Source organism: Ananas comosus, linkage group 6 (genome assembly GCF_001540865.1).
Source record: "Ananas comosus cultivar F153 linkage group 6, ASM154086v1, whole genome shotgun sequence".
NCBI classification, from domain to species: domain Eukaryota; kingdom Viridiplantae; phylum Streptophyta; class Magnoliopsida; order Poales; family Bromeliaceae; genus Ananas; species Ananas comosus.
The window spans coordinates 4,480,964-4,507,513 of NC_033626.1; the positions used below are offsets into that span (position 1 = coordinate 4,480,964).

The 26,550-nt window shown below is 37.6% G+C and overlaps 1 protein-coding gene across 1 annotated transcript in view; it reads left to right on the forward strand.

Annotated features, from left to right (window-relative positions):
• The window catches only part of LOC109711369 (splicing factor 3B subunit 3-like), a 29,647-nt gene continuing 3,954 nt past the window's right edge, over positions 858 to 26,550 (forward strand). The window contains exons 1-2 of the mRNA XM_020234380.1: positions 858 to 4,006; positions 10,455 to 10,946. Of these exons, the coding sequence (XP_020089969.1) occupies positions 971 to 4,006; positions 10,455 to 10,946 (3,528 nt within the window). The 5' untranslated portion in view covers positions 858 to 970. The remainder of the gene's footprint in view (positions 4,007 to 10,454; positions 10,947 to 26,550) is intronic.

A 26,550-nucleotide genomic window follows, 5' to 3' on the forward strand; every position in this document is an offset into this window, starting at 1 on the left:
CGATTCGGCTGATGAGGGATCAGATCAGCCGGGTTCGAAAACCTCTACAGTATAATCGGTTCGGCTGGGATGAGCTGAATTCTCGAAACAAGCCAGAAAGTGGGCAGAGAAAAGAGCCGAATGGCCAGGACAACTCGAGATCTGGTCGGCTTGAAGAGCCGAAAATGACTTTCTATTAAATGAAACCAAGAAATTACAGGGAGATGGATTTTTAGTCTACAACGGAGTGATGCCCGAGGGGCAGACAGACTCCAGGACGCTAAGTTATAGGAACTACTCCTAGGAAAACAGTAAATGCGAGAAAGAAAGATGTAGGAAAATAAAAGTGGTCTTTTGTACGCAGGGGCGAAGACCCTTTTTCAAAGTATCATTGACCTATTTATAGAATCGCCCTTGATTCGGTTATTACATGATCGGCCATTACCTCCTAAAATCTCGGACCACCTTCAGCCGATCGAACCGCTCGCAACTGCTTGCGGTTGCTGTAACTTCCTATTGGCACGACGGTTTTTTTCTTTACATTTTCGGTGCTCCTGGTGCACGGTCAGATTAATGCCTTTGAAAGCGATTCCTGTCTACAATCTGTCTGCGCCTAATTGGCTATGGTTGTTAGGATTATATGTAAGGTATAGAAAATAAACAGTAAATAAGTGAAAGATGGTGAATGATTCACCATTTTTGTGAGATATTAGAAAGACAGTGAATCATTTACCATTATTTTTATTAAGGCGGTGAATTATTTACCGTCGTGATAAAAGGAGGTTTAATTTTTCAGATATAATTTTTTTTTTTGTAAATATCAAAATTTTAGTAGATTATTTTGTAAACCAGTCCTTGATAAACCCTCGTCCCTCCTGCCGCGATCGAATTCCATCCGTCCCCATCCTGCAGTCGCTAGGGTTAGAGTTTCTTCTGTATTTCAGCTGTTTCGGTGCGTTCGTGCGCGGGGGCTCGGCTTCGAGAAATTCCGATGTACTTGTACAGCCTGACGCTGCAGCGGGCGACAGGCGTGGTGTGCGCCACGATCGGGAGCTTCGTGGGCGGCGGGAAGAGCCAGGAGATCGTGGTGGGGCGGGGGAAGACGCTGGACCTCCTCCGCCCGGACGAGAACGGGAAGATCCAGACGCTGCACTCGGTGGAAGTGTTCGGCGCCATCCGGTCCCTCGCCCAGTTCCGCCTCACCGGCTCCCAAAAGGACTACGTGGTGGTCGGCTCCGACTCGGGCCGCATCGTCATCCTCGAGTACAGCAGGGAGCGCAACTGCTTCGACAAGGTCCACCAGGAGACCTTTGGCAAGTCCGGATGCCGCCGCATCGTCCCGGGCCAGTACCTGGCTGTCGACCCCAAGGGCCGCGCCGTCATGATCGCAGCCTGCGAGAAGCAGAAGCTCGTCTACGTCCTCAACCGCGACACCGCCGCACGCCTCACCATTTCCTCCCCCCTCGAGGCCCACAAGTCCCACACCGTCACCTACTCTGTTGTCGGCGTCGACTGCGGCTTCGACAACCCCGTCTTCGCAGCTATCGAGCTCGACTACTCCGAGGCCGACCGCGACGCCTCTGGCCAAGCCGCCGCGGAGGCCCAGAAGCACCTCACGTTCTACGAGCTCGACCTCGGCCTCAACCATGTTTCCCGCAAGTGGTCCGAGCCGGTGGACAACGGCGCCAACCTCCTCGTCACTGTCCCGGGCGGCGGCGACGGGCCCAGCGGTGTCCTCGTCTGTGCTGAGAATTTCATCATCTTCAGGAACCAGGGCCACCCCGAGGTACGCGCTGTTATCCCCCGCCGTGCTGACCTCCCTGCTGAGCGGGGCGTCCTCATCGTCTCTGCTGCCACCCACCGTCAGAAGTCCATGTTCTTCTTCCTCCTCCAGACTGAGTATGGTGACATCTTTAAGGTCACCCTTGAGCATGAGGGCGACCGTGTGTCCGAGCTCAAGATCAAGTACTTTGACACTGTGCCTGTCACCTCTGCAATCTGCGTCCTTAGGGCTGGATTCCTCTTTGCGGCCTCCGAGTTTGGGAATCATATGCTTTACCAGTTCAAGGCCATCGGGGATGGCGAAGACGTGGAGTCGTCCTCGGCAACGCTGATGGAAACCGAGGAGGGCTTCCAGCCGGTCTTCTTCCAGCCGCGGCCGCTGAGGAACCTCCTCAAGATAGAGCACATGGAGAGCCTCATGCCCATCATGGACATGAGGGTCGTGAACCTCTTTGAGGAGGAGACGCCCCAGATATTCACTCTCTGCGGCAGGGGTCCCCGTTCTTCTCTGCGCATTCTGAGGCCCGGTCTTGCAGTTAGCGAGATGGCCGTCTCACAGCTGCCCGGTATTCCCAACGCGGTGTGGACAGTAAAGAAGAATGTGAATGACGAGTTTGATGCTTACATTGTTGTGTCCTTTGCAAATGCGACGCTTGTCCTCTCCATTGGTGAGACGGTCGAGGAGGTCAGCAACAGCAAGTTCCTTGACACCACTCCTTCCCTGGCTGTCTCTTTGCTGGGAGATGACTCTTTGATGCAGGTCCATCCAAGTGGCATCAGGCACATCCGGGAGGATGGCCGTGTTAATGAGTGGAAGACGCCTGGGAAGAAGACTATCGTCAAGGTTGGCTTGAACAGACTCCAAGTGGTGATCGCCCTCAGCGGTGGGGAGCTTATATACTTTGAGATGGATATGACCGGCCAGCTGATGGAAGTGGATAAGCATGAGATGCCTGGCGATGTTGCTTGCTTGGATATAGCACCAGTTCCTGAAGGGAGGCAGAGGTCCCGGTTCCTTGCTGTCGGTTCGTACGACAACACCATTAGGATTCTCTCCTTGGACCCCGATGACTGCATGCACGTCCTGAGCGTCCAGAGTGTTTCCTCTCCTCCCGAGTCGCTTCTGTTGCTTGAAGTGCGGGCCTCTACCGGAGGAGATGATGGTGCAGCTCATCCAGGCAGCGTCTTTCTCAATGCTGGGCTGCAAAATGGTGTACTTTTCCGAACTGTGGTTGATATGGTTACTGGTCAGCTCTCAGATCCTAGATCTCGATTCTTAGGTCTGAGAGCTCCCAAACTGTTCTCCACCGTAGTAAGGGGCAGACAAGCAATGCTTTGCCTGTCTAGTCGGCCCTGGCTCGGCTACATACATCAAGGGCATTTCTTGTTAACTCCCCTTTCCTATGAAACGCTTGAATATGCTGCATCGTTTTCCTCCGATCAGTGTGCCGAAGGTGTTGTCGCAGTAGCTGGAGATGCATTAAGGGTCTTCACAATTGAGCGGTTGGGTGAGACGTTCAACGAGACCGTCATTCCTCTTCGATACACTCCGCGAAAGTTTGTACTATTGACCAAGCGAAAGTATTTGGCTATTATTGAAAGCGACCAAGGTGCATTCACTGCGGACGAGCGAGAAACTGCCAGGAAAGAGTGCTTGGCGGCTGCACGGATGAATGAAAATGGAAACACAAACAATCGGGACCAAAAGGAGAATGGTGCACGTGCAGATAATGAGGAGGAGGCGGAGGAGGAGGATCCTTTTCCTGATGAGCAGTATGGTTATCCCAAGGCAGAGTCAGACAAGTGGGTGTCTTGCATCAGAATTCTTGATCCCAGAATTGGGAATACAACCTGTTTGCTGGAGCTTCAGGAAAATGAAGCTGCCTTCAGCATTTGTACTGTGAACTTCCATGATAAGGAGTATGGGACTCTCTTGGCTGTTGGTACAGCCAAGGGATTGAACTTTTGGCCTAAGAGGTGTCTCACCTCCGGATTTATTCACATATATAAGTTTGTTGAAGAAGGGAAATCTCTTGAGCTTGTGCATAAGACACAAGTAGAGGAAGTTCCTCTTGCACTATGCCAGTTTCAGGGAAGGTTACTTGCAGGTATCGGGCCAGTCCTTCGATTATATGACTTAGGGAAGAGGAAATTGCTAAGGAAGTGTGAAAATAAGCTCTTCCCAAGGACAATAGTCTCTATTCATACCTACCGGGATAGGATATACATTGGTGACATCCAAGAGGTGCGTTATCTTTAAGATTATTTATTGTGGTAACTTTATATGAGCTTGGTAGAAAGTTTTGTTGCTTGTTAGAAGTATAATTCCAGGTTAAGTGACTTTTATATTGCTACTTTCTAGTGTTTTAAGTGCTTGACCTTCGGTGGTCCATGGGGGTGAGTCAACTATTACTGATATTTGGGAAATGATAAAGAAGTGGACTTTCTTGCTCTTCCTTATTGTTCTTCCTTCTTTTATGTCTATACAATTTCAGTTTTCTTCTTCAACCAGCAACTTCTAACTCACCTTAAATGTTTGTATTCAGATTTTGAATTTCATTTCTGCTAAAAGCTGAAACTTGTCCCAGAAAGTTATATCCATGTACATTTCTTGTGTCATGTTATTTAGTATCTGTTATCACAATTTATTGAAGTTACTGCATTTTGGTTAGGCATTGAAGAAGCCATTATAGATGATGCTTGTTACGACCGTTGTATTGCATGCATGTGAATGGCGAATACTTTACAAACCCTTTCTGTCTTCTTAAGTTACCCGTATGAGTTTAAGATACCTAAACCATTTTCTTAGTTACTCTATTGTAATTATGTTACTTAACCATTTTTTTTCCCACTTTGGAATAGAGCTTTTGTGAGTTAGTTTTACTTTATTAATCTACAACTATTTGTAGAGATATATATATATATAGAGAGAGAGAGAGAGAGAGAGAGAGAGAGAGAGAGAGAGAGAGAGAATTGAGCTCCTATGCTTTTAAAAGTACCATTGGTGCTTGTAAGTTTTCGGCCCTTGGATTGAAGGATGTGCGGTTAGGATGATGTGGGCCCCCTAGGGTTGAGTGGGTGGTTGGTTGAATAGTATAATCTAACGGGTAAAAATGATCAAAGGCAGAGATCTAACGGTAAAAAATTTAAAAGCACCAAGTGCTGGGTACTTTTACAAGCACCATAGCCGGTCTCTATATATATATATATATATATATATTTTCTATGTTTTACTTTTTTTATGATAATTCTTTTGGGGCTTGGTGGTGCCCTGAGGATAGTATCTCATCTTCAAGCAGAAGAGATGCCTTCAATTCTTTTTGTTATCTCATTGATCTTTTCTAATCTACATGGAAAGCAGGATTCTTTTATGGGTCATTTTCCTTGCAAAGTCTGTATATAACACAAACACTAAGAAAGGTACTATGACTACGCCTAAATAGGGAACTAAGATCTAGTTTTAACTAGGAGCTAAGTTCTAGGAGCTAAGTTCTAAGCATATAGGCTAGATCTAAACTCCCAATAGCATTCTACAAAGCGATCGCAGGTTCTTTAGCTAGCTACGAAAGGATAAAATATAATCTCAATCAAACTCGGAAAACAAACCTTCACGTACGTACTACTTCCCTATTTGTCCCTCTTCTTATTTCCCTACAGCTTTATGTCTGTTCTTTTTCCTTCTTTCTCTGCTAGAAAGTAAGTTATAATTTCTATAGCGAACAAGAATCAAAGGAAACCTAGGAAACACGGACACTTCAAATATGTTGCCATGTCCTCGCACATGTTTCTAGCATGTTTCTACTATACTCGTACTCATTTTTCATGTGCCTATGGAATGTCCATCCATCGTGTGTAATGATCATTCATATAATTGCATGTCCAGAGTGTCGTCTGATTGTGCATCAATAAGAGAATATAAGAGGGCATAAATAGTTAGTCTCTTTGTCATTTACGGTGCTTTAAGCGATCACTGGAATAAATATTGTAATTCTATTTATTGTAGTGTTGATTCATTTAATCAAAGATCAAACATAACTCATGTTTCGTTTTATGTTGATGAAGATTAATTGCTTTTGGTTGGTAGAGGAAAAAATAGTACGGAGATTACTTTTTTTTAAAGGAAAATTCTGAAAGTGTATTTAGATATATGTACTTTTATAAAATATATGATATATGGTGTTGTCCGGCCTCTGCCATGTCCATCCAATATTTGTCAAAATTGTTGACTTCCTTCGTCCGAGTCATGTGGCATCCCACGCCCCTTCTGTGTAGTCTAGAAGAAAACTTGGTGAAGTTGCAGATAAAAATTGAACCAAGATTGAACATCGAAATTTAGCATGCTTGCTTTGCACGTTGGTGCAACAGAATTAGAAGCTGCTCAATGCATGAGCTTGATAACTAAGTTAGACACATCCTCTTTGCTCTAACAGACTTGCCAATTCCCAATATGTTAATGGTTGAATTTGCTAGCATAAAAAAAGGGAAATTCTGAATAAATTTGACATAGAGGAAATTACCCCTTATCTTTGTCTAATTTCTCATGTGAAGTCTTTTTTGCAGCATAGAACAGATGAAATGCTTGCATTAGCAGAAGATAATCAGATCATCGTTTGTACTCTGTTATCCTAGAAGAAGCCTCAATTCAAACAGCAACATTACTTTTCCACATTCTAGGTTAAGACCATTCCTTTCTACCATTGCATCACAAAGGTCACTTGTGCACAAAAAGTTCAACTTGCACCTGGAAATTCTTGATATATTACAGAGTTTCTATTTCCAGTATAAGAAGACGGAAGATTTGCACTAACATGAGAATTCAGGGAGGGAGACACTGTCATTGTATGTACTTGAGGAATGGTTCTTTGTATGTGACAGTGGGATACATAGCAGAAACATTTTAGGTGTCACATCATCAAGAAGTTAGGCTATAGTGCTTACCCTTTTATCTATGTAATTAATGTTGATGTCTTAATTTTTAATGTCTAGATCTCGATGAGTTTTATAGTGAATCTACTTATACTGGCTCCTTTCCATTTCATTAGATATGCACAAAATATCAATATGAGGATAAAGTGGTTGCCACTTAGATTTTTTTTTTTCTTCCTGCACACACTACAATTAGAGAGGAAGTTGCATCATCAGATGAATGAAAGCTTCAAATACTTGAACAGACTTATTTTTGAATTACTTCAAGCTGTTTTGGGAAAGGTCAAGATTTTCAACAACTGGACCTCCAAATTAGGCAAGTTTGTTTTGTTAGGCATGTAGTTCTTGTAAATTGACCCAGAACCTATGAAGAACGAATACTTCAAATTTCATGCTATTCCTGTATCGGACACGTACCGGATATCGATACGTGCTCGGTACGTATAGGAAATGGGAACAAAGTATCCAACATTGTTAAAAAATAAAACAATAGCGAATACGGAATACGGTTCGGTCACGAGAGGGATATGGGGGGATACAGTTGGGTTCTTTTTTAGGCTAAAATGATTGAAACTCAAAATTTTTCGAAAAGTCCTCCATATCCTAACCCATTGGAAATAAGGAAAAGAGTTAGAAAAATGCCAATCTCTCTTTAATTAGTCATATTTTCTATCTTTTTGCTATTGGATGGGTGAAGGCGCTCTCTCTCGCTCTATCTTCACACAAAATTAAGCTATGGTTCAGTCTTTACGGCTTGGTTTTATTTTCTTGTATCTAATTTGTCAACCTAGCACTAATCAATAAAGGCCATAGAGAATGATTTTTTTTCTTTTTCTATTGAAGTGTTAGTATTTTTTTTTATTATTGTTTTACATAATAGAACCTAATAAAACAAACATATATGATGAATAACTAATTATCTAGTTTGTGTAACTAAATATCTAGTGTTATTATTTGATCAAGCTGGATGATAGTTGGTTGATACATTTTTAATTATTATTTCATACGATTGATTATCTTTTTTATGAACAAATTTAGAACAATTATACAAGCTTATGTACATTAGTATATATTCCTTAATATAAACCAGGTATCTTTATTGTCCTTAATATATCATTGCATATAATCAACATATATTAAAATATACTTATTTAATAATATTTTGTTCAAGTATATCCTGCGTATTGTATCCTAGAGTTTTTAGGAATTACCGTATCACTGTATCCGTACCGTGTTGTATCTATATCTCCCTATCTGTATCGTGTCGTATCCATATCTCCCTATCTGTATCGTGTCTTATCCATATCTCCCTATCTGTATCGTGTCTTGTGATTTTTAAAATATCGATAATTAGAATTACCCCGGCTAAGGTAAGAACTCTTAGTTGTATATGATGGATCCGAAAAGATCATACTTCTCTGATTCTTGATTCAGATTTTCTCTTTCAGATGAAAGAAAGATCCATATCTCCGTGTCCGTATTTGTGCAACATAGCCTAGAACCTTTTGGAAGGAAAAATAGTTTGAAGTCCTAATTGTATGTCATAATTAGTAACTTTGGGTGTTCACCTTAGGGGCTGTTTGTTTGGATGAATGTGGAGAGGGATGAAGTCGTTTTCGTCCGTAAATGGCCACTTCGCTGTTTGTTCACGGTAATAAAGATACAATCAAAACTCAAGTTATCCAAAACAACATAATTAACTTTGGTTCACCCTGGACCGACGTTAATGACGGCGAAGAGAGATGAAGGAAAAAAACAAAAAAAAAAATACAATGGGTAATGATAGCTATATTTAAATATATTTGATTGTGGTACTAATTACTCTATTTAGTTTACATGTTTAAAATGTGATGGATAGTAAGGAAAAAAAAAGAATGGGTAATGCTAAATATATTTAAATATATTTGATTGTGGTACTAATTACTCTTTTATTTAGTTTACATGTTTAAAATGTGATGGATGGTTAAGTTGTAGTATCTCATTCATTTAGTTTGTACAATTAAAATATAATGAAAATACCGACTGTCCCTAGAGCAAGTGGCAAAGGGTTTGGTGGTTGGTACCCGAGATCCTAGTTCGAATCCTAGTTGATTCACATTTCCAGCTAAGTTTATTTCTAAATGAAATAAACGAAGCGGGTAGCATGCTACCTATCTCTCAAAAAAAAAAAGAAAAAGAAAATTGATGAGTTGAGTATTAATAATTCTTTTACTCTATGATTTTATTGTTGTATTATTATAATTTATGTATAAAGTAATTAATTTAGTTGTTTTAGATTACATTTTTTATTTATATAGGGATATAATTATATTATTTTTTATTTATTGCATTATATTTTATTATTTATCAAGTTATTTATTTTTATATATAAATTATAGTTTTTCTGCCATTCTCTTTCTCCAAAATAAATAGCAGAATTCGAGAAACTTCACTTTTATAGCTATGGAAATAAATAGCGAGAGAGAAGTAATTTTTTCCGGAACTCTACTTGAACCAAAAGTTCATTTCAACTGAAAGTTCACTTTCGGTAAAACAGATTCTGTCAACAAACCATTGCTGCCTACGAAGCACTACGAAGGAAACTATGTGATGTTGTGAAAAATTGACTTACTACAACATAATAAAGCATATTTCATTAGTGTAGCTGATAATAGACAAAGACTTTCATTTTCAACTACCCAATCTAGATAACAAAGAAGCTGATGATTGTTTAGCATAATCTTACCATCTCTTGCTGTATTTATTGTTTCATTTTAAATATAGCTAACATTTTGAACTTCAAATCTTAGAAGAATCTTCTTAACTACCAATGAATGGGCAACGTGACGTGGCTGGAGCTTGAAAAGTTTCAGGTTAGGTGTATAAATTAGTTGGGTACTTGGGCAACATTAATGTGTTTTCTGTTCATGTTCTGCATGATTAGTTTGACTGCATACCATGTAAATTCTGTTTTATATGGTTCCTTCCGCTTGTTTTGTATGTAAAGAATTTAGTATTGGATTTATTGGCAACTCCAGTTATCGGCAGGAGTCTAGCAAAATGTGCACGTCCTAATTGATTTTTGTTTTCCAGAAATAAATTCTCCTAACTAAGAGCGAGCAAATTGTATTAATTTTTTTTTAACCCTTCTAACATTAACTCTGCGGATTGAGGGTATAACCCTGAAGTTTACCTTATTTGGCTTCTTGGTCTCCTAAATGGCAATTTACATATTTTTTGGGCTTTCATCCTTGGTTGTCTTAATTCTTGTGTGAATGATCTTTCTATTGGCTAGCCTGGTTATCAATTACTAACTTTGATATGATGGTTTTTTTCCACCTTGTTGTGCATCAGCACTCTTTGCATTTTATTGACTCATTGTTGCATTTGGAAAGATCCACTTAAGTTGATTTAGCCTGACCTGTACAATTTTTTTGTTTAGACTTAACTAATTTCTGTTTCCTTTTCCCTGGCGTCCATGCTATTTGAAGCCTTACGCATCAACTTGCTGGGAAGTCAGCGATGTTGTTCAACTAATCTCAAAAGTAGATAGGATAAGGTGTCTGTTCTTGATATTATACTCATTTTTAATAGTTAGTGAAGATAGAAAACTTACAAACAAGGAAAGTAGTTTTATTCAATTTATTATCAGCTATTAGTGCAAGGATGTGTTGATGGTCGGATAGAGTGCTTTCCCATTTGGTGTTTTAATTTCCTTTAGATCACTCTTATTCTCCAACTTTCTTGCACATATTGTTTAATAAATCTGTTATTCTTTTCGCCTGCAGTCTTTCCATTACTGCAAGTATAGACGGGATGAGAACCAACTGTATATATTTGCGGATGATTCTGTTCCTAGATGGCTGACAGCATCGCATCACATAGACTTCGACACCATGGCAGGAGCAGACAAATTTGGGAACGTGTATTTTGTGCGACTGCCGCAGGATGTGTCAGACGAGATTGAAGAAGATCCAACTGGGGGCAAGATAAAATGGGAGCAAGGGAAGTTGAATGGCGCTCCCAACAAAGTTGAGGAGATTGTGCAGTTCCATGTAGGTGATGTTGTCACGTGCTTGCAGAAGGCCTCGCTGATACCAGGAGGGGGTGATTGCATCATATTTGGAACTGTCATGGGTAGCCTGGGGGCGTTGCTTGCTTTCACCTCTCGTGAAGATGTTGATTTCTTCTCTCACTTGGAGATGCACATGAGGCAGGAACATCCACCTTTGTGTGGAAGGGATCACATGGCCTTCAGATCTGCTTACTTTCCAGTCAAGGTAAGAGCTTAGGACCTCTAATAACCGAGCCCTCGTTTTACGCTTCTATTTCTTGTTTTTTTTAATATTTTTCTGTTGGTTTTGTTTTTAAATGCTTTGTTTGGATGGACAGAATAGGAGAGGAAATAATAGGAAGCTAGGGTAGAACATAACTTTCTCTCCTTTGGATAGAACTTTTAGGAAAGAATGTCGGAGAAGCAAGAGAAAAGGAGAGAGAATGATTATCTTGAAAGCTTATTTTATTTTCTCTCCAGAAGTGGAGGGAGGGAGGGAGGGAGGGAGGGAAGAAAACAATTATCAAAACCTCATATTCTCTTCTTCCCTTTTTTATATATTCGACCAATAGAAGAGAGTCATTTTCTTTTCTTCTCTTGTTTTCTCTCTTTTCCTTTCCCTTCTCTCTCTTTCATTCTCTTCATCTTAGCAAAGATTTAACTTATCTTCATTTGGACAAAGCGTTTAACTTAAATTCTATGTCGTTGAATGTGCTGTCAGATGGGATTCTGTATTCTTCTTGTTGGTTAGCTTGCAATGTGCTTTAGCCATTAGGACACGCTTTTAATAAAAGGTAAGTGTGTATGGAGACCATGTGAACTATAGGCCATTCAAATGGCTCCCTCTACTTCAATTTTTTTTGTTGGCAGCCCCTTGACATATTTTTAATTCTATCTGAGTGACTTTAGGCTATTTACTTGAGGATTTTATTAAATTCATGCGTAATTTCATTAAATTTAACGGTCTAACGCCTTAACCATACCTCTTTCCAAATAAAATTGGAACTTAATAGCTAATAGATTATTTCCTTCAATTTTAGCAAATTTTCATGGCTAAATTACAGAAAACCCCCCTGTCATTTAAAACCTACATTTTGCCCCCTTATAAAATAAAAAATATGCACTTCACCCCCTACCGCTAGTGATCCGTTAGGGTTCCGTTATAAAATATTTTTTTATGCCAAAAATACCCCTTCGCCCTCTTCTCTGTTGCTTCGCCTCCCTCCGGCTCGCTGCTTCACTGCCTCGCCCTCCTCCACTGCCTCGCCCTTGCCCTCGCCCACATCCCCTTCGCCCTCCTCCGCCGCCTCGCCTTCGCCCTTGTTGCTTTTGCCTACCTCTCCATCAGCACCCACTTCGATTTCCTCCTTACTGTTGCTGAAATCGAGGGGCGGCGAGGGTGCAGGAGGAGATTGGGAGCAGGTGGAGAAGAAAATGGAGAGAAATCGCGGCCTATCAAGATGTGAATCGCGGCCGATCGAGGCGGCGGTTGAGGAAGATGAGGGAGGAGACGAAAATGGTGACGGGCAAAATGGTCATTTTACACACCGTACCCCCTTTGTGAACATTTTTCATTTTACAATGGGGCAAAGTGTAGGTTTTTAAATGACGGGGGGAAAGTGAAAAATCGGGTTTTGACAGGAGGGTTTTATGTAATTTAGAAAATTGGTAGTTGAGGGGGTGGGGGTTGTGGAGGGTGGTTTTTTTTTGGGGGGGGGGGGGGGGGGGGAGTGGTCTCCATAAAGACAAGGATTTAAGTGCCGTGGCATGAGATCATGCTGAAAACTTGCTGGCGTGCCGTACCATGCTGGTGTGCGCCGGTCACAAAATATACATGTGTGTTGACACATAATAGCATGAAACATTTATTTTCTTTAGCAATAAAATATTTTAATTGCTTATTATGTATCCTTGTTAAATCTTTTGAACTTTATTGAGAAAATTACTAAGTGTAAATAAAATAGGGTTTTGAGATTTATTGAGAAAATAACTTACTAATATAAAGAAAAGAGCGTTTTGAATTGTGCCATCGTGACTATGGCTGTATCATGTCGATATTTTGTTAGTACGATACGACATAGTGGATACGGTTTGTGTCGATGGCCACTAAAATCCTTGCATAAAAAGGGTCAAAGGGCCTATTTCAAAATGGTGTATAGTTGAGGCTTAGTAAATTTTTGCCAAAACAAGAAAAGAATATTAGAGTGGTTATTAATATACGTATGTATATATGTATTTAGCTGGTATATCCGTAGTAGAGGAATAGTGTATGTATTCAGCTGGGATACTATTAGTAGTAGAGAAATAGTGTTTAATTCCACTTTTTTAGCCCTTGGATGCAAACTAGTACAACCTATCAAAAACTAAACCCTAGGCATCCAAGGGATAAAAAATGTTAATAAACATTATTCACTTACTACTAGTATTCTAACACCACGATATATATATATATATATATATATATATATATATATATGTATATATATATAGAGTCCGGCTACTATACTTTTATGAGTATTGGCTCCTTTATACTCATAAGTTTTCGGCCCTTAGATTTATTCCATTGATCATTTCTACCCGTTAGATCATACTATACAACCAACTACCTACTCAACCCTAGGGAACCACTATCATTCTAAGTGGGGACCATAATCATCCTAACCACACATCCCATCAATCAACAGTTAAAAAGTTATGAGTACAAAGGGGTCTATACTAAAAAAAGTATAGTAGCCCCAGCTCTCTCTCTCTCTCTTTCTCTCTCTCTCTCTCTCTCTCTCTATATATATATATATATATATATATAGAAAGAGAGTTCAGTTACTTTACTCTTATGAATACGATCGACTTTGTATTGATAAGTCATTTTCGATGATATAGCTTACGAATCAACGATCCATACTGTTGAACATTATCTAAAGCATTTGAAACTTCTAGAAACCAAATTTTATAATTTTTCAACATCATTTAACTTACGATCGAAAGATCTCAAAATTGACAACTTTTAACTGCCAGTATGGCATAGTTGCTAGTTTAACAGTGTAAAAGAATCGAAATCGGTTGAATCTTTTATAAAAAAATTTATTCATTATGTAGATAAAGATAAATAATTATGCCCGCTTGATGGGTTTTATTATAATTTCAGAAAAATTATGAAATTTATTTTCTAGAAGTTTCAAATGCTCTAGATCATGTTTAATTGTATGGATCGTCGATTGGGAAGCTCCATCATCGAAAACAACTTATGAGTACAAAGGGCTCTATACTCATAAGAGTATAGTAGCCCTACTATATATATATATATATATATAGTTTTGCTAGAATACTATCGGTAGTAAACGGCTCGATTTACTGCTGATTTGTTTTCGATGATAGAGCTTCCAAATTGATGATCGGCATCGTTAAACATGATCTAAACTATTTAAACTATCTGGAAATCAAATTTCACACATTTTTTATATTGTTCTCTTGTCCATCAAGTGAACAGAAAAATGAATGGCTGGAAATGAATATCCTTCAAAAAGTGATGATACAATTTTTATATTTGAGATCTAGAGTTTAGATCTTATTTTAAATAGTTTAAAGAATTTTTTAACAAAAAGTTAGTTGATTTGAACTCTTCTATACCGTTAAATGAGCAAACGCACCATATCGGCCATTAAAATTATAGATTTTGTGACCCTTTGATCGTTCAGTTAGTGATGCCAAAAAATCATGAAATTTGATTTCTAGATAATTTAAATGGTCTAGATCATGTTCGATGGTGCCGATCGTCGATTTGGAAGCTCTATCATCAAAAAAAAATCGGTAATAAACCGAGCTGTTTACTACCGATAGTAGCGCAGTCAAACTCTCTCTCTATATATATATAATTGAGCTAGAATACTTTTAGAAGCACCAACCTCTTGGTGCTTCTAAGTTTCTAGCCCTTGGATCTACTCTTTAATTACTAATACTCCTTAGATCAAACACTATTTCACATCATCTCAACCCTACATCTCTCCATCCAATGGTTAAAAACTCAATAACACCACCCCCTTGGTGCTTTTGAGAGTATTCTAGCTCAACTACTCAACTGTAAATATATATACATACATACATACATACATATATATATATACATACATACATACATACATATATATATATATAAGTGAAGATCCCGCCTGGCGTTAGTAGGTTGGCATATTAAAAACTAGGTTACTAGTTTTTCAGTCTTCCTAGTTGAATAGGTATGAAGACCATCGCATACATACATACATNTATATATATATATATATATTGTAGAGCTGGAATGCTATTGGTAACAAACGGGCTCTGTTGCCAACCATTTGTTTTCAATGATGGATATTTTTATACTATTAAACGAGAAAATGCCACATATCGACCATTAAAATTACAAATTTTGAAACCCTTTGATTATTAGGTCATGATGTTGAAAAGATTTGAAATTTGGTTTCTAGATAGTTTAAGTGGTATATATCACATTCAAGGTGCCGATCGTCGATTTGGAGGCTCCATCATCGAAAACAAATGGTTGGCAACTGAGTCTGTTTGCTACCGATAGCATTCTAACTCAACTCTCTCTCTCTCATAGCGCATCTCTATCATCTCTATATATATATATATATATATATAGCATTGTAGGTAGAATCTATATATATAATTTTGCATGCTACCAACGTTTTAGCCCTTGGTTGCCTAGGGTTTACACAATTTGGTTGTTGTACTATTGTCGATCCAAGGGCTATAAATTAGGTAACGTTCACTATTCACATACTATTGATAGTATTTTCAAATGGCGCCCCGTGCCATATGACATGGGGTGGCTTGTATTGTGCCTCACGGTACGGGCGGGTCTCGCAGGACCACCCCCCCCCCCCCCCCCCCCCGCCCCAAGGGTATCGTGGGTGTCACGCCCCACGACCGCCAGTTTGGTCGATTCGGGCACGTCCATAGACGCCGAACAGACAGAACCTCCTCTGTCCGCCCAAAGCTCAACACCACAACAACATGTATAACAAATTCGCCCAGGAAGAATTTCGATATACAAGGCTTGCACGAGGGCAAGCAACCAAAAGCAAGTGAAAGTAACTACTATTCCATTCACACATTTATCTTGATTACATTTAACCAATACAAGTTTAATATATACACTCATTTCCTCAAAATACATCTCATGTCTATTCGAGTACATTTATTACATGACCATTTACATAACTCTTTTCATCATATATAAAATATGAAAGTAAACTAGGTACATAGCTATACTCGGGGAAGTCCACTATCTAGGGTGCGATGCCCTTGCCGCGATCCTCGACCGCCCCGCTCACGCTAGGATCTGCAAGGTTAGTGGTGTGAGAACTAATGAAAGTTCCCAGTGGGTTCGGCCGCCGATCTCGCCGACTCACCCACTATATTTACTCAGGCATATGTAGAAAGAAAAAATAGATAAGTAACAAAACTAATGCTACTACAATGCCTGTACATAACTGGACAGAGATAATATATTTATGATGCATGCATTTTGCTTGCACCTTTATCTTTATCCAATCCACTTGGTTAACCATTTTGTTAAACTCAACTCACCAAACCAAATCTTTTTTGTCGGGGAGAATACCACTACAACCTGACGGGACCGTCTGCTGGGGAAAATTCTGCTGCTGCCCAGTTGATGACAACTCCGGAGCTCACCGCTTGAGGTGGAGCGATCACCCTCAAGCATTTAGACTATATGTGAGTACGATCCAATCCTTACTTGGAGGATACATGTCACAATTGCCACAAGTTCATATATAGTTTTTCTTTGTCTAGCATTCGCAATTCTTGGTGCTATTCATTCTGTCTAGTCACAATGTCACCTTGTTTACTATTGTCATAGTCCAATACTTGTTCATACATCTATAGGGTTTCCATGTTCACCATCTATTGTCAGTGATTAAAAAAGCGTGCCTTAGGCGTGCACCTAGGCGCCTAGGCGCTAGGCTCAATGGCCAGCGCCTAGGCAGCACCTAGGCGGGCGCCATTGCCTAGGCGCGCGCCTAGGGTAAGGCGCAAGGCGCAAGAAAGGCGCGCCTAATATATATTTGATCCTACTAGGTTTGGATCTAAAAATATATGCTTTAATGGGTTTGGATCTTATATTTATTGGTCTAATGGGTTTAAAACATATAAAATAAACCCAAAACCAATCTAATCTAAAGTTCTAAAACCTAAACATCTATCTGCTCCCTCTCCTCTCGCCGAGTCCGCTCCCTCTCCTCTCGCTGAGTCCGCTCCCTCTCCCTCTCTCCGCTCGGACTGATCCTCTCTCCTACTCGTCCATCACCTCCGGTTGCCTCTGGCGATCCCTCTCCGCTTCTTCAACTCAACTTGTCTCTCTCTCTATATTAAGGCGCGCTTTTTTAATCACTGCTTTCACATGATCATGATGCTTTTTTAATGATTTTTGGCTTGAAATTTTAAACTTTTATGCATATTACTTTTTATGATCTTGTACTTATAATTATATGCTTTTCACATCAAAATTTTCTATGTGTTTGTGAATTAATAGTTACCTTTATGCTGGTCTTTATTTGGAGATAAAAAAGATAATTTGTTCTTTACTTTTATCTATGTTATTTTCTTTCAAAATTATCATATATGTTGCTTGGCTTGTTTTTTTTTTTTGATTTTTTTTCTTTTGGAAACGTGATTATTTGGGTAATTATAAAATATTTATTGTGATAATATGATTTTATAGAGTATATTTAGTGCTACTTAACAATTATTAGAAAGTATAGTAAGACACTTCTTGATTATTTACTTCTTTCAAAATTCTATGAAAATGTGCGCTTGACCTCTCTCGGGCGCGCGCCTGCGCCTTGCGCCTTGCGCTTAGGCTCCAACAGCCCTTTGCGCCTAGGTGCGCCTTGGGCTTTTTTAAACACAGTCTATTGTCCACAGGACTTTACTTTCAAAGCATACAAGAATGCTACAATTAGGCCACATATCACATTTACCCTATAATGCATGAATTCACTATATATATATATATAGATGCTCAAGAAGGTGACAAGATATAATAGGTCATTCGAAGACTTTGGATAGCACCACCCACCTCGTAGTGATGCCGGAGTGTGAGAAGCCAATTCCCGTGATTTTTAGATGTCTACTTCTCTCGGCCTACCACAAACGAAACAAAAATAAGGTTTTTCTTAATATCTTGCCGTAGACTCGTCAGAACATTGATTCGAGCCTCCCAACGCGTCGAATTAAGCTTCAATTAGGAATACCAGAGATCAAACCTATGTTAGATCTCTATTCCTACAAAATTCCATTTCTAACCCTAGGGTTCATACATGATACCCAAGGCGTAAATTTTCTAGGATTTCATAGTATAGAACAAGCTCTAGAAATCTGAGAAACTCAAAATCAAACTATTTAGGGTATATAAACTAAACTTTAACAAAGAAATGCAAGAAACCTACCTTAGGTTCTTGCTCCACGAAATCCTCCTTGCTCTTGAGCTTCTTCACCAAAATCACTTAATTCCACCCTCAATTTCTCTTTATATCCACCTTGAGGGAGAGTTTCTATGGAGAGAAGAAGAAGGAGATGAGAAGGAGATGATAACAAAGCCCTCTCATGCATGGGGATAACAAGTGTAAGGGTTAGGGCATTTATAGGAGCCCAACAACTGCACTTAGACCCTTCACATTTCGCATTTTAACTATTACAATTCAGCTTCTCGCAGGCTGAGTACCGGTACTCGGGTTGGAGTACCGGTACACGAGGNTTGCATTTAGACCCCTCACATTTCCCATTTTACATCATTACAATTCAGCTCTTTTTCGGTTGAGTACCGGTACTCGGGTTGGAGTACCGGTACACGAGGCTCCCAGTACCAGTACCAGCCACAGAGTATCGGTACCAGTCTTCCAACTCGAAGGCTACGCAAACCCTGGTCACCACGTAGTACCAGTATATAGTACCAGTACCGGTACACCACCAGTCCAGTATCGGTACTCACCTTCAGTACCGGTACGCAGCCTCTCATAGTCCGGATCCCAAGAGCTGCGCCAACACACCTTAATTGGGTGCCGGTACCGCATTGCTCTGGTACCGGTACTCAATGCCACTTTTGCAACTGTAATAGCAGCAGTGTTCCGAAGTTCGTTTTCGCGCCCGATTTGCGCCGAAAACACTAAACAACCCTGAAACACACTTCTAACCGTCCCCACGCTGCCAAAGCAACTCGAGGACGTCACACGTCACGCTCATGCCTTACTTTGATCAATTCTATCAAAATTAGCATCGTAACTCAAAAATTCGGCATACTACAGTGGGGTATCGCGGCACTTGCCGGTTTTTTTTTTTTTGTGTTGTAAACTTGTAATTTGTTATTTAGTGTTTGAGAGTTGATGATATTAGATTCTAAGCTTCTCTATTCTAGAATCTAATTTAATCCAATCTAGAATTACCTAATCTAATCTATAAAATTTAGTCAAATCTAATCTAATCTAGAATCTAATATAACATATATTTAAATTTATCTATTCTAATTTATAATTATGAAACCTAATCAAATCTTATCTAGAACTATCTATTAGAGTATTACATGTATAGAATATAACTAATTAAATTCCATTTACGTAAATTTCAAATTACCTAAATTAATCCAACCTAGTTTAAAACTTCTAATCTAAAATTACCGTATTTAATCTAATAGCGAATCTAATCTAATCTATTTTATATTTAAGTTTCCTAATCTGATTTAGTCTAGTCTAATGTTATGAACAAATTAATGTAATCTAGAATTACTTAAGCTATTCTATTCCAATCTAGAATCTGTAAATTAGCATAAATATAAAATAATTTTGATTTAGTATTATTAGATATATTAGAATATATAGTTGATTATAGTAGATTATATAGTCAATTTAATTCGATAATACCAGCATATCTATACCAAAATTGTCAAATAAATCTTATATCTGTAGATGACAATATGCTATATAATCCACTGCGACGATTTATGTGGAATTAAGCAGTTATTTTTTTTTGTAAAGATGCAAATTTAAATAAGTATTGTATTTTTGAATTTTATTATTGTATTATTATTTTATTCTCTATGCGGTATAGTTGTACTTTACATATAAAAATTTTTATCACTATATTAATTGATAAGTATAGCAAGCTATATATATAGTCAATATTCATAATTATTTTACTAAATTTGTCAAAATAATATTATAAGAGTATTATTGGGACAAAAAAAAGCCCGTACCAAAGTGTACCACTAGAAGGTCATGTGTATTTATTGGCATGCAAGCCTGTCACGTGTTAACACGGAGGTGTGCCAGTGTAGTATCGTGCCAAGCAACAATCAGCACGCATCCGTGCCAGGGCACTTTAATCCTTGAGGTGGACTATATATAGATATTATATAATATGATTTTGCGTGCTACCAACTTTTTCGACCTTTGGATGCTTAGGGTTTATTATTTGGTGGTGGTATTATTATGGATTCAAGCGCCATACAGTTGGTATAGTATTCACATATGTATAGTATATTAGCACGGTTTTTTGAATTTGGATTTGTTGACAGTCCCACCTTTTGGTGGGAAAAGAATTTTGGTTCTTTTTTGTCTTACGTAAAACGAATAATTTAATGAAACAAGCTTTAAATTTCTTTTTTCCTTTAACGATATCCTTTTCTTTTTGTATTAAATATTTCTTATATCATTTCATATCTTTTCTTAAATAAATATTTTCAGATTATCTCAATACTATCTACTAATATTTAATTGTTATATTGACTCTTTATTGATTGCAACCAACAATGAAATTTGAATTTAATTACAAATATATATATACATTTTAATCTTAAATTTAAATGTATGAATTTGTAAATTAAAATTAAAAATTGAGTTTAAATCATGAATTAAATTTTATTTCGGATATCAAATTTGAATTAACAATTACAAACGTTTAATTAAAGTGGATCAAAATTAAATTTTAATTTTTGAATTAAATGTGAATTAAAATTTTGATACTTTTAGTTTAAAACACACTGAATTTTGGATTTCAAAATTCAAAAAACTTACAGAAATATTCAAAAATATAGAACTGTATAATCACCGGCCGCTGTAACCATGTAAATTTGAGTTAGGATATGTCATATATTTTCTAATAAAAGATAGTAGATGAATTTATTAAACTTTATAGTAAATTTTTGGATAAATATGATGCGCAAATTTATATTGATATAAGATAACTATTAAAATAATTCATAATTGTAACGTGCATTTGCACGTATACTCAACAAGTCTGTGTGTGCGTGTGTGTGTGTGTATATATAGAGAGAAGGGGGCTAGAATACTCTGATTAATAGTATTCCACATATATATGGAGTAGGTCTTGTGTGCTATTAGGAGCACGGAGGCCTCTGTGTTCCTAGGCCGTTTTCGATGATGGAGCTTTCGAATCAATGATCAACTTAGTTTGACTTGATCTAGCGTATTTGAGGTATTTAGAAAATAAATTTTGCGATTTTTTGATATCATTTACCTAACGATAGAAAAGTTCAAAATCAACGATTTTTAATGGTTGATATATGTCGTTTGCAAGTTAACGGTATAGAAGCATTCAAAGATGAAATTTTCATAGAAAATTATTTATACTATTTACTGTAAGATCAATATTTTTGATCGAAAGTTTTAGTACTATATCACCACTTTTTGTGAAATTTTTATTTTCATCTGTTAATTTTGAGCCATTTTGATCGTTAGATAAATGATATCGGAAAACTGCAAAATTTATTTTCTAGATACTTTAAATACACTAGGTTAAGTCTAACGGAGTCGACCGTTGATTCGAAAGCTCCATCATAAAAAATGGCTTAGGTGCACGGAGGTCTCCATAAGTTAGGCTACTATAGAGTATAGCAGCCGTACTAAATCTCTCTCTCTATATAAATATAGAGTTGAGCTGGAATGTTATCGGTAGGAAACGGGCTCCGTTGCCACCCATTTGTTTTCGATGATGGAGCCTCCAAATTGATGATCGGCACCGTTGAACATTATCTATACTATTTGAAGTATTTAGAAACCAAATTTCAAATTTTTTCGACATCATTGACCTAATGATCAAAGGGTTTCAAATTTTGTAATTTTAATAGTCGATATGAGGCGTTTTCTCGCTTAATAGTGAAAAGATATTCAAATCAATTGAATTTTGGTTAGAAAATTCTTTACAGTATTTAGAACAAGATCTATACTTTCGATCTTGATTATAAGATTCATATCATCACATTTTAAAGGATATTTATTCTCAATCGTTTAGTTTTGTGTCCACTTGATGGGCGAGAACAATATCGGAAAAGTATGAAATTTGGTTTCTAAATGATTCAAGTGGTATAGATCATACTCAACGGTATCGATCGTCGATTTGGAGACTCTATCATCGAAAACAAATGGGTGACAACGGAGCCCATTTGCTATTGATAGTATTATAACTCAACTCTCTCTCTCTCTCTCTCTCTCTATCTATATATATATATATATATATATATATATATATATATATAGTCCGGCTACTATACACTCTTATGAGTACGAACGACTTCGTACTCATAAGTTGTTTTCGATGATAGAGCTTCCGAATTGACGATCCATACCGTTAAACATTATCTAGAGTATTTAAAACTTCTAGAAATCAAATTTTATAATTTTTTGATATTATTTACCTTACGATCAAAAGCTCACAAAATTGACAATTTTTAACGGCCGGTATGGAATATTTGCTAGTTTAACGGTGTAAAAGAATCGGAATAGGTTGAATTTTTGATAGAAAATTCTATTCACTACCTAAATAAAGATCAATAACTTCGATCTTAAATTGAAAGATCCGATCATCCATTTTTAGGTTGTCGTTCGATCTTAACTGTTCATTTTATACCCGTTTGATGGACTTTATAATGATTTCGAAAAATTACTAAATTTATTTTGTAGAAGTTTCAAATTCTCTAAATCATGTTTAACGGTGTGGATCGTCGATTCGAAAGCTCTATCATCGAAAACAACTTATGAGTACGAAGTCGATCGTACTCATAAGAGTATAGTAGCTTTACTCGTATATATATATATATATATATATATATATATATATATAGAGCTAGGCTGGTATACTATCGGTAGTATAGAAGCCTCCGTGCTACCAAGTTGTTTTCAATGATGCGGCTTCCAAATCGACGATCGGCTCCGTTAGACTTGATCTACACTATTGAAAGTATATAGAAACTAAATTTCATAATTTTTCGGTATCATTTACCTATCAAACGAGTAGTCTAAAAATGAACGGCTGAAAATAAAAATTTCATAAAAAATGATAATAAAAGATTTGAATTTAAGATCAGATATACTGATCTTACTCTAAATAGTGAAAAGAATTTTCTAAAAAAATTTCATCAGATTTGGATTGTTTTACATCGTTAAATTCACAAAGGCATCACATCTACCATTAAAATTGTCAATTTTGAGACCTTTTGATCACTAGCCAAATGATGTTGAAAAATTATGAAATTTAGTTTCCAAATATTTTCAATAGTGTAGATCAAGTCTAAAGGAGCCGATCGTCGATTTGGAAGCCGCATCATTGAAAACAACTTGGTAGCACGGAGGCATCCGTGCTACCGATAGTATACCAGCCTAGCTCTCTCTATAGATATATAGAGTAAGGCTACTGGAGCACAGTAGCTTATCTACTTTAAACTTCTTGACCATTCAATATCCATCAATTTTAATGGGTGGTTAGTTAGAGAGGAGAAATTGGGGAGAAATTTAAAGAGAAGAGAATTGATATACTCAATTTCTCCTCAATTTCTCCTCTCTCACCTAAATTGATGGATGGTTAGAAAGTTAGAAGCATAAGGGCTGCCGTACTACTGATAGCACAGTATCTCTGCTCTCTCTCTCTCTCTCTTTCTCTCTCTCTCTCTCTATATATATATATATAGAGAGAGAGAGAGAGAGAGAGAGAGAGAGTGAGGCTACTATGCTTCTGGAAGCACGGAGCCTTCCGTGCTTCCAGGTCGTTTTTGATGTTGCGACTTTTGAATCGTCGATCGGCTCCGTTAAACTTGATCTAGAGTATTTGAAGTACCTAGAAAATAAATTTTGTAATTTTTCGATATCATTTGCCTAGTGAACTAAGGGGCTCAAAATTAACGGCTGAAAATAAAAATCTTACAAAATGTGATAATATGACATTAAAATTTTAGATCAAAGATATTGATCTTGTTTTATATAGTATAAAGTATTTTCTATCAAAATTTCACGTGATTTGGATATTTCTACACCGTTAAACTTGCAAACGGCTCACCATGGCCATTAAAATTATTGATTTTGAGTCCTTTCGATCTCTAGGCAAATGATATCGAAAAATCATAAAATTTATTTTCTAAGTACTTCAAATACTCTAGATCAAGTTTAACGGAGCCGATCGACGATTCGAAAGTCGCAACATCGAAAACGACCTGGAAGCACAGAAGGCTCCGTGCTTCCAGAAGCATAGTAGCCTCACTCTATATATATATATATATATATATATAGTTGAGCTAGAATACTCTCAAAAGCACCAAGACGGTGGTGCTTTTGGGTTTTTAGCCATTGGATAGATAGATGTAAGGTAGGGATGGTGGTGGTAGGTGGTGGTAGGTGGAATAGTATTTAATCCAAGGGCTATTAGTAATTAAAGAGTAGATCCAAGGGCTGGAAACCTAGAAGCACCAAGGAGTTGGTGCTTCTAAAAGTATTCTAGCTCAATTCTATATATACATATATTCGTAATGTTACTATATTCTAATGAGTATGGAGGCTTTCGTATTCATAAGTTGGTTTCGATGATGGAGTTTCAGAATGGATGATCCATACCATTAAAACATGATCTTGACCTAGAAGCCGAATTTCGTAATTTTTTTAAATTATAACAGTCTATCAAGCAAGTATAGAATGAATGATCAAATCAAACGACCACCTAAAAATGGAGTATCGGATTCTTTAGTTCAAGATCAGAGTTATTGATCTGATCAAGATAGTGGATAGAATTTTCGATAAAAGATTTAACCGATTCCGATTCTCCCACAACGTTAATCAACCGACTCTTATTCTTTTAGACTATTAAACTAGAAAACGTCCCAAACCTGCTGTAAAAATTGTCAATTTTGAGGCCTTTCTATCGTAAGGTATATTATGTCAAAAAATTATAAAATTCAGTTTCTAGAATTTTACGTGTTCTTAAATTATGTCTAATAGTATGAATTGTCAATTCGGAAGCTGTATTATCGAAAATGACTTATGAATTCGAAGATGATCGTTCTCATAAGGTATATATATAGAGTCCGGCTATGGTGCTTGTAAAAGCACCAAGCACTCGGTGCTTGTATATTTTTTACCGTTAGATCTACCCCTTTGATCATTTCCATCCGTTAGATCATACTATTCAACCAACCACCCACTCAACCCTAGGGGTCCCACATCATCCTAACCGCACATCCCTTAATCCAATGGTTAAACATCTACAAGCACCAATAACTTGGTATTAATAGTATTCCAGCCTAGTTCTATATATATATATGGCTGGGGCTACTATAGTCATATGAGTATAGAGCCCTTTGTACTCATAAGTTTTTGACCGTTCAGATGAAAAAATGTGTGGTTAGGGTGAAAGTGGTTACGGTTAGGTTGATAGTGGGCCCCCTAGGGTTGAGTGGGTGGTTGGTTGAATAGTATAATCTAACGGGTGAAAATGATTAAAGGATAGATCTAACAGCCAAAAACTTATGAGTACAATAAGCTCTATACTAATAAAGTATAGTAGCCGGACTCATATATATATATATATATATATATATATATATAGTTCGGCTATGGTGCTTGTAAAAGTACCAAGCACTTGGTGCTTGTAAATTTTTTACCATTAGATCTCTGCCTTTGATTATTTTTACCCGTTAGATTATACTATTCAACCAACCACCCACTCAACCCTAGAGGGCCCACATCATCCTAACCGCACATCCTTTAATCCAAGGGCTGAAAACTTATAAGCACCAATGACTTGGTACTTTTAAAAGCATAGGAGCTCAATTCTATATAAATATATATATATATATATATATAGAACTAGGTTGGAATACTATTAATAGCGCCAAATTATTGGTGCTATTAGTTTTTTAGCCCTTGGATTGAGAAATGTGCGGTTAGGATGATGTGGGCCCCCTAGGGTTGAGTGTGGGTGGTTGGTTGAATAGTATAATCTAACGGATAAAAATAATCAAAGGGTTAAATCTAACGGTGGAAAACTCGATAGTACCAAGTCCTTGGTGCTATCGATAGTATACCAGCCGGACTCTATATATATATATATACATATATACATATAGAGTTGAGCTAGAATACGAAAGCACCAAGAGGATGGTACTTTTGAGTTTTTAACCCTTGGATGGAGAGATGTAGGGTTGAGATGATGGTGGTAGGTGGTGGTAGATGGAATAGTGTTTGATCCAAGGGGTATTAGTAATTAAAGAGTAGATCCAAGGGTTAGAAAGGGATTGGTGCTTCTAAAAGTATTCTAGCTCAATTTTATACATATAGAGAGAGAGTTTGACTGCGCTACTATCGGTAGTAAACAGCTCGGTTTATTACCGATTTTTTTTTGATGATAGAGCTTCCAAATCGACGATCGGCACCATCGAACATGATCTAGACCATTTAAATTATCTAGAAATCAAATTTCATGATTTTTTGGCATCACTAACTGAACGATCAAAGGGTCACAAAATCTATAATTTT